This window comes from Narcine bancroftii, chromosome 1 (assembly GCF_036971445.1).
Source record: "Narcine bancroftii isolate sNarBan1 chromosome 1, sNarBan1.hap1, whole genome shotgun sequence".
Classification (NCBI taxonomy): domain Eukaryota; kingdom Metazoa; phylum Chordata; class Chondrichthyes; order Torpediniformes; family Narcinidae; genus Narcine; species Narcine bancroftii.
In genome coordinates this window covers 125334656-125344626 of record NC_091469.1, presented here as the reverse complement: position 1 = coordinate 125344626, position 9971 = coordinate 125334656, and the positions used below count along the sequence as shown (strand labels likewise).

Genomic DNA, 9971 nt, shown 5'->3' with positions numbered 1-9971 from the left:
CCTTGCGTGTTTAAATTCCGAGTTTCTCCCCTTCCCACTTCTTGGATTCGGTGAACAGTGTAAAAATGTGGAGGACCCTTAAAGCTTAATTGGCTTGGACAAGTGGGCAGCAGGTGGAACTTAGTGCTCCGTTTAAGATGGGAAAACGTGATCGAATCATAAACCAGATAAGAAATTAGACACATGTACCATGGAAGGTGGTTAAAATGTAGGTAAGATCCTGGAATTTTAAACTGGGTAGGAGATGGAGTGGAAAAAAATGCAAATGCTTTGGAGAGAGTGCAAAAGAGATTTTAATCAATATTATTGGAGGGATGGAGGAAGTGAGTCACAGGGAAAACTGGAAAGGTTATTTATAAGCACGTAGACAATAGTAATAAGAAAGCAAAATTTGGTTTCTATTGATGGAGGTGTCAGGAGTCAGGGGGAAATAGAAAGCTAGTGTTTGGCACAAGAAGCAAAAGTGATAGGAGGAAAGCCTGCTTCTCTTAATTGTGGGAATGTTTAGCAGGGAGCTGAATTTCCTCCTGATAGGGATGTGTGTGCAGGACTTTTGGAGGTGGTGAATTGGAGTGGAATGAAGTAGATCATCCCGAATCTGTGCTGTAGGCATTCTGTAACTCTGTAAAGTCAAGTCCTTGCTCATCAACAAAGAAAATTCAAAACATTGTGCCTTTAGTTATTGCTTATTTGGACCTGTTTATGTTTGTACATGGAACTGTGATATGAATATCAGCATATATGAGTAAATCTGCAGTACCAGTTCTCAAAGGAAGATGAAGATACCTGTATTATATACACGTGTATTGTAACCACATCGTTACCAACAGCAGCACTGAAGGAAATTGAAAGCACAGAACTAATTATTTTGTCCTTTTGTAAATTAGCAAAGAAATTGAGCTCCCAGCACCGTTTACGAAAAAGTGGAAAGATAATGCTGAAACAGTTATAATCGGAGGTGGTTGTGTTGGCGTTAGCTTGGCTTATCATCTTGCCAAAGCTGGTATGAAAGATGTCGTTTTGCTCGAGAAGTCTGAGCTAACAGCTGGTTCTACGTGGCATGCGGTAAGAAAATTTTATATCTTCTGGAACTTTTTTTCTGCATATCACAAATCAACATCTATCATGTAATTTAAAAAATGAACAGAAAATACTGGAAACTCAACTAATCAGTGATCCCAAATGTTCCCCAACTTGCTGTGCTTGCACAGTTTTTGTTTTTATTTCATATTTACAGCATTTGCAGTATTTAGTTTTTTTGAAGAATTTGTTCCATTTGTGCTTACTGAAAGCAAAATAACTGCACATCTATATGACCAAAGGCCATCAGAATAATTGAGAGGGAATGTTGTGAGGAGAAATTCACATAGTGCATTTAACATTCCAAGGACATCCATAATGTCCTGCAGGCAATTAATATAGTGAACTCTTGTTATAATAGTCCATATTATGTGTCCAAGTAAATGTTTTGTTTACAGCAAGCATAGTCAAGCAGCCAAAACACAATTGATTCTTTTATTTTAGTTATGATAGCTGAGGGGTGAATGTCAGCAAGAACACAAGGAGAGCCTGCCAATACATTTTTTAAAAATAACCTAATAGCTCAAAGTTTGCACTCTGTGTCAAAAGGCTGTGAGCTATAGAGAGAAGAGCTGCCAAACAAGCTTCGGGCTTGAATGCAGGCTTAAAACAGTGCTGCACCCCAGATGTGCCATATTTTGGGTGAAACAAGCTTTCGCACAAATTGAAGTAAAACATTGCACTGGGGGTATTTTCAAGCAGACAAGGAAACCTTAAAACGGATTATATGGTCATTGCAAAGTTGCTATTTTTAAATTAGATGTTGCTTTTTTGATGTCTATATTTCCCATTCTACATTTTTCAAGTACTTAGTGGTGCTTGGGACTTTCCCTTTTGTGAAACAAAGATGCCAGTTCAACACCAAGAATATTTTATACTGCAACTAATTAATTTATTGCAGTGTTCCCTGATCAAGTGAGAAAGAATGCTGGACATCCTGGATCTTGCATAATGTTTGAGATGTGTTATCAATCAATGGAGTTTATGTAACAAACCATAAAGGTGAAGGTTGAGTTGTTCAGCAATTCATATCATCTAATTGTACCACGATTAGAAGCTAGTATTTTAACCTCTGCTTCTGGGACAAAGCTTTTTACTTGGGCAATAAGTATAATTCATGGAGAGTGTAGATAATCTATGGCCAAATTTGTCATCTGTCACAGTCATCTCAGAAGGAAAGAGTGAGAGAGAGGCATGGGGGATATTTTTCTAGAATGCTACAGAGAAATAATATGTTGAAACTATTCAGTATCAAACAAGAAGCCTCAAATTGTCCTTTAGTGCCATTTTATTCCTGAGATAAGCTATCAGGCACATTTTGGAGATTAGTATTCTATATAATATCTGGAAACATTGCTTTCTTAATTGTGTTCTGTTAACTACTTTTTATTTTTTTTTTGGAGGGGGTATCATGGGGCAACGGCAGACAACTGGCTTCCCCGACGGAATCACGTGATTTGATGATCATTAATATTGTAGAATTTTGTAAGGAATTGTGGCTGGAAATTTCATGACTGATGTTTCATAATATCTTAAACAAACATATTCTTTGTATTTTTTGCACTTTGTATTGCATGTATAGATCAATTGTAAATGTACCGTTTAAAATATTTTTATTCATTTTAATGTCAAATGTAATATTTTTTTTATTTTTGCAAATTTGCAGAATGTACATTATGGCATGTTAAATGCATCTATTTATTTCTCATTAGCATTATTAATGAAATTAACTAAAACATGTCAGTCAAATTGTATTGTAAATATTTTAAAATAATGTATCTTTCTACTGCAGCCTGTGTATTTGTTATATTCAGGATAAGTTATTTTACATCTGCCAAAGCATTCTTAGTGAACAAAATATATGTACTGAAGTACAAACTGGTAATTGATTCGTTCCCATTCTTTACACAATTAAATCAATGTTCAGTTGCATCTTAAATTCTTTAGGATGGTCAGGACTCAAAAGGCTTATACTGTAAATTTATATGATTTATTGAATACAATGGCAGTTAAATAAAATGTAATAAAAGCTGCTACAAATAGTGGCAAAAAGTGTTTGGTTATTTCTTGGAAATTTGACAGATCAGCCATGTAGAATAAAACTGTAAATGGAGAATTTTTTACTCAGCAATTATCATTTCAGGTAGCTCTAATTATTTTCTTTCGCACAGCAGTGACAAATAAATCAGGCTTCTCACTAGGTGAGAAGGAACATTAGAATGCAAAAATGATAGGATCACTTTCCATCATCTAAGGTGAGATTGGAAGATGCAGGAGCGAATGTCATCAGTAGGTTTGTTTGGTAAAAGTATGATGGACAGTCATAGAGGAAATGAATGGGAGAAAATTAACAAAAATACTTCAAAATGATACTTGTTAAACATTCTGTAGAATGAATTAATATTGAATTTATGGAATTCATACAATCAGAAAAATAGTGTTGGCTAATATACATAAAATTGATCAGTTAGTAAATTTGGCAGGGAATTTAATCCTGATAAATGTGAGGTGACGCATTGTAGAATTCAAATTAGAGTAAGACATTTATGGTAGGAAACTAAGGAGTATAGAGGAACAAAAGAATCTTGTACATCTAAACATCACTGAAAAGGGCAGCATGGATAGATAGGGCTGCAAACCAGCAATTAGAACACAAGTGCAGTGAGATCTTGGTACAACTTTATGATCATAACTTTGTGAAACATTAATAAGGCCACAGCTGGCAAAATATCAGAAGAATGTGATTGACATTGACCTGAGAAAATAAAACATTTAAAAGGAAGTTATCAGACCTATTGTATTTACTATTAAAGACAGAACAGATTTGGATTCTGTTGTCTGATAAGAAGACTAAGAGATGACCAGTTGGAGGTCTTTAAAATTATGGAAGGATTTAAAAGGGTAAGTCAAGACCGGAGTTTTCAACTGTGGGGAGAGTAAATAAGAAACCCACTAATATCTCAGGAGATATTTCTTGAGCTGTGAATTTATGAAGTTGCAAAATTTGAGACAAGGATTCATTAAGATAAATAAGAGATTCATTTGATGTAAAGTTAAGTAAATGTTTAAAGAAGAAATAATAAAATTCTGTGTTGTGATTAGATGAGGAGGATTGTGAGGTAGACTGGACGGAGCGTAAAAATGGGATGGATCAATTGAATATAATGCCTCAATTTTCCACATTATAGCACCCAGGAACAAATAATGCACAACAAGCTTCTACTTTTTAATTGTATCCCCTGATTGTGATTGTCTATATGGTGTTTTATTTGATTCCTAAATAAGTTGAAAAATCTGATATTAAATGGAACCTTGTTTGAACTATTGGAGCAACTATATTGAGTCAAAAGTTCCTGGAAGGTGTTTACATTAGATTAAAACTTGAAAAATACTGTAGTTTCAAGAGAGTTAATTAAGGAATTTTATGTAAACCTTTCAGTGTTATGAAGCTGGAAGAGTGGGATCTGCATATCTTAAGTGTTTTTACATTAGTTATCATCATTCATGTGCACAGGTTAACTAAAATACCCTTTTAAACCAAGAAATTGCATTTGAAATCTAGATCTGTTCTGCAGCCATTTTCCATGTAGAAAGGTTTCACAAAAAACTACTGAAACAAAAGGTTAATTATTGGAGAATTAATCTGGATAAATGCATAAAAATAGAAATCCATACCCTTTTCCAAATATTTTTCCTTCCATTTTAAATATAGGAGATTGAACATTTCTAATAGATATTAACTTCCTGATAAGACTGAAGCATGAGCCTAAATTGTATTGAGTCTTAGACTTAGAGGTGAGCAAGATATTATCGGTCCAAACTGACATGAGACTGTCAATTGTACTAGCTGATGGAAAGTCAATTTTAAGGATTGTTTTAAAAGAATGGAAACAACTAAACATGGGGATTTCACCACACATTTTCAGGAAACCCCTACACTATTTATTATAAAGAATTCTCTGGGTTCCCCACAATTAAATAATGAATAAAGTGATATTCACATTACTATGCTTCAAGAATGAAGACACCACAATCAATTAAAAACTGTTGTGAATAAATTGCTTAAGTCAGTAAACTGAAGCTTCTGCAAAATAAATCACATACAAAATTAAAGAGAGGAGTTGCAAAGATAGTTTGAAAATTAATATTTTGAATGTAATGTCTTCCCTAATGACAAAACATTATCAGACATTTTGTTCAAGGTTGCTTCTACATGTTTAGGTCTATAATTCAAACATTTTATCTTCCTTTAGGCTGGTTTAACAACATATTTTCATCCTGGAATCAATTTAAAGAAAATTCATCATTACAGTATCAAACTGTATGAAAGTTTGGAGGAAGAGACTGGACAGGTAAGTGGCTTCACTAACCTGTAAATATCTTCTCTGTCTATTGCAGGAATTGCGTTGATACCAATGTGTATTCTTGATTACTGATCGAAACATGGGAGTCATCAGCATGCCAATCCATAAATCTTGGACATCTCCAGGAATAAAATCCTGCAAATCTTGATGTAGAATTTGTTAGCTGTTTGGATTGAACCAGTTGCATGAAGGAATTATCTTAATCTTTATGGTGGCCTTTTAAAACCAAACTCATGGTGAATAAAGGAATTTGGGTTGAGAGAAGGAACCACTGGAAAAAACATCAGATGAAATTTTAAGTATATTTAGTGCAAGAAAATAACAAAAGAAAACAAGATATTCAAATGGCATAAACACAAGATTTAACTTTTATGTATTTATTAGAAGAAACGATGGAATTCTCATCAGCATCGTTAAATTTCCAAGGAAATTAGTGCAGGGTGGCAGCAGAGGAAATCTACAGGAAATACATGAGGTGGATCATTGCATCAGCTCTAATGGATTACGCACACACACACACACACACCAATTGATGGAGGTCCCTATGGACATCTTCAGCACGTCGCTGCAGTAGTCTATTGTTCCTACAAAATTCAAGATCCCCACTATCATCCCAGTACCAAAGAGGATAACAATAATAGTCTTCAATGACTACTGCCCAATGGCACTGACTTCCACTTTTATGAAATGCTTGGTGATGAAACGCATTCGAGCATGTCTTCCAGAGACAATGGACCCTTTTCAATTTGCCTTTAGACAAAACTGTAGCACTGGTAATCCCTCTACTCTGTCCTGATCCACCTGGAGAATGACACCTCATAAGCCAGGCTGTTGTTCATTGACTTCAGCTCGGCATTTAATACCATCATTCCCCAGATGCAGGTGGAGAAGCTGTTCTCGCTGGGACTCAACGCTCCTCTGTGTAACTGGATTCTGGACTTTCTAGCGGAAAGTCGAGCACTGACACGCTGAGCATTGAAGCACCTCAGGGCTGTGTGCTCTGTCCATTCCTATTCACGCTGCAGACCCATGACCGCAATGCCAGATTCAGCTCCAAAAGAATTATTAAGTTTGCAGATGACACAACAGTAGTCGGCCTCATCAGCAACAACAATGAGTTACACTACAGAGAAGAGGTGGAAAATCTCGTGATGTGGTGTGAGAATAGTAACCTGAGTCTCAACTGGGACAAGACGAATGAGATGATTGTGGACTTCAGGAGGACCATGAATGACCACCCACCTCTACACATTAATAACTCAGTAGTGGAGAGAGTAGAGAACACCAAGTTCCTCAGAGTCCATTTAAGAAGTGACCTGAACATGCAACCTATCCTCTCTTGTCAGGAAGATGCAACAGGAACTGCACTTCCTGAGAAGACAGAGACGTGCAAGGTTACCGGCCACCATCCTGTCAATTTTCTACAGGAGGTCCATCAAGAGCCTCCTGGCCAATTGCATCATAGCATGGAATGTTTGCTGTAGAGAATTGAATCGGAAGTCAATCCACAGAACCATAGGAGTGGTAGAGGGGATCACTCGAGTCTCCCTCCCCCCATTGACATGATCATCTGAAGAGGACATGCAAAATCATTGAGGGTCCCTACCGTCTCACACACAGCATCTTTCAGCCACTCCTGTTGGGAAAGAGATTCAGGGTATCTGAGCCAGAACAACGGGCTGAGAAACGGCTTCTTCCCACTGGAGTGAGAATTTTGAATGACTGAATGAACTGCTCATATTAACCTACATTTCTACTACTTATTAAACAATATTTATTTATTTTTAAAATGTATATATGTACTGCATATTTGTTTGTGTGTTTTGTCTGGTTGACTGTTTGCATGATTTTGCACCGAGGACTGGAGAACTTTGTTTCAACACATTGTATTTGTACAATCAAATGATAATAAACTTGATATTTTAAGATGTTGCAGTCAAAGTCAATCATGTCCTTGCTTCTGTCATCTGGCGCACTCTACTCACTCTATACTCATGACTGCACAGCAAAGTTTGGCTCAAACACAATCTGTAAATTTGCTATTGACACCACTGTTGTTGGCAGAACAGCTGGAAGCAAAAGTTAGAATACAAGAAAGAAATCGAGAATCTGGTTGGGTGGTGCCAGAACAGCATCTTGCACTCAACGTCACCAAGACCAAGGAGCAGATTGTTGATTTTAGGAAGGGGAGGCCGAAGGGCCACACACCTACCTGCATTGAAGGGATGGAGGTGGAGAGAATTAGTACCTTCACTTTCCTTTCCTGGAAGACTACTCCTGGAGCCAGCACATGAGGCAATCATGAAGAAGGTACACCAATGCCTCTCATTTCTAAGAACTCTGAGGAGATTTGGCATGTTATTGAATACCCTATCAAACTTTTACTGGTGTACTGTGGAAAGTATACTTGACTGGTTGCATCACAACCAGGTTTGGTAATTCAAGAGCCCAGAAATACAAAAGTAGTAAACGTACCCAGGTCCATCACAGACTCTGACCTCCCATCCATGGAAGCCTTCTATTTGAGGTACTGCATCACATCTTCTCATTGTTACCTTTGTGAGGGTCATCTCCTATGCTTCTCCTCAAGGTGGGGGTGGGGTGAATATTCAATATTTATAATGAAGAATACTAATAATGTAAGAAATCACAGTCTGCCCTGATTCCCACTATTTGTGGATGAATTAGGTTGACAGAACACGGTAGAAATGCACCACTTCCCGTATAGGATAACGCTTCTCCTTAGTCATCCAGGGTTCATTCCAGAACAGAGGAATTGAATTTAATTGTTGAATTGAACTGCATTGTTAGGATTTTGAATGTTTAATTTGAAACCGGATCCTGCCATTCTTGGTGAATTCCATTATGATTTGTTGCAGCTAGCTCTTGAGTTGCCATGGCCTAATCCCTTTCAAAGGAAGATGGCCCCTTTACCATTGTTGTTTGTCAGATCAAGTACAGTAGTTTTTACATAATATTTGCTGGTTTCTAATTTCAGGTTGATAGTTCGTCGCCAGGTGTTTTCGGATATGTTTTATAATGCGAGCAAGAGAACCCAAAAAGATTTTAATTTTAATTTTAGAGATACAGCATGGTAACAGCCCTTTCTAACTCACAAGCCCATGCCACCCAAATACACCAATTAACCTACAAACCCCATACGTTTTTGGAGGGTAGGAGACATCTGGAGCACGTGGAGGAAACCCACACGGTCATGGGGAGAACATACAATCTCCTTACAGACAGCAGAGGATTTGAATCTAAGTTGCTGGCACTGTAATAACATTGTGCCGACTGTAAATCTAACTGTGGCACTCTATTTTTGCTGGTGTCTTTGCATTGCTAGTTGCCTCATAAATATTTTTTCTGTTGCTATACTGCTTTAAAAAGGTGAGTGAATAGAATATTATCCATCTTCATATTTCATAACTGCAACCAGGCTGCTATGGAGCTGGAAGGGACGGGGGAGTGGAGATATGTTTTTCAGTGCTTCTCTGTGGGATCCTACTGCCCAGCTGACCTGTCTGAAGGGTAGGATTAAGCTGCCTATAAAACAAGGCTATCAGTAGTTTTCATGTTATATCCAAGGCCATAGAGTCTGGTGTCCATGCTTGGCCGCCCAGACCTCAAAGGGTGCAGGCTGTGGAGAAGCAGTGGATTAGTGCAAGGGCACACACTTGCCACCCTCCACCACCCCCCCCACCCCCCCATCTCTCTGCTGAGGAACCTGGGACAGAATCCTGAAAGAGCAGCCATGCAGCCGAAGACCTTCAGGCTGCAGGCTACTAATGACTGGCTTCTGTGAATCAGATACTGGGACTAATATTTTTGAGTGTGCCGATGGTGAGCAGGGCTCCCAGAGGAGCTCTGGTGTTGGTTACTTCCAAATTGTATCAGGGTGAAACAGTTAGCACAATGCTATTACAACACCAGCAATATGGGTTCAAATCCAGCACGGTCTGTAAGAAGTTTGTATGTTCTCTCTGTGCTTGAATGAGTTTCCTCCAGGTGCTCTGATTTCATCCCACCCTCCAAAAGTGTATGGGGTTTGCACATGGCATACATACTGTTGAAGCTTCCACCAGCGTTGCCTCCGCTCCATCCTCAACATCCATTGGAGCGCTTTCATCCCTAACGTCGAAGTACTCGAGATGGCAGAGGTCGACAGCATCGAGTCCACGCTGCTGAAGATCCAGCTGCGCTGGGTGGGTCACGTCTCCAGAATGGAGGACCATCGCCTTCCCAAGATCGTGTTATATGGCGAGCTCTCCACTGGCCACCGTGACAGAGGTGCACCAAAGAAAAGGTACAAGGACTGCCTAAAGAAATCTCTTGGTGCCTGCCACATTGACCATCGCCAGTGGGCTGATATCGCCTCAAACCATGCATCTTGGCGCCTCACAGTTTGGCGGGCAGCAACCTCCTTTGAAGAAGACCGCAGAGCCCACCTCACTGACAAAAGGCAAAGGAGGAAAAACCCAACACCCAACCCCAACCAACCAATTTTCCCCTGCAGCCGCTGCAACC

General features: G+C 38.6%; 1 protein-coding gene across 4 annotated transcripts in view; it reads left to right on the top strand.

Moving 5' to 3' along the window:
- Positions 1-9971, top strand: part of dmgdh (dimethylglycine dehydrogenase) — a 158273-nt gene that overhangs the window by 1383 nt on the left and 146919 nt on the right. For all 4 annotated transcript variants that reach the window (XM_069938244.1, XM_069938255.1, XM_069938264.1 and 1 more), the window contains exons 2-3: positions 888-1065; positions 5334-5432. In XM_069938244.1, the coding sequence (XP_069794345.1) occupies positions 888-1065; positions 5334-5432 (277 nt within the window). The remainder of the gene's footprint in view (positions 1-887; positions 1066-5333; positions 5433-9971) is intronic.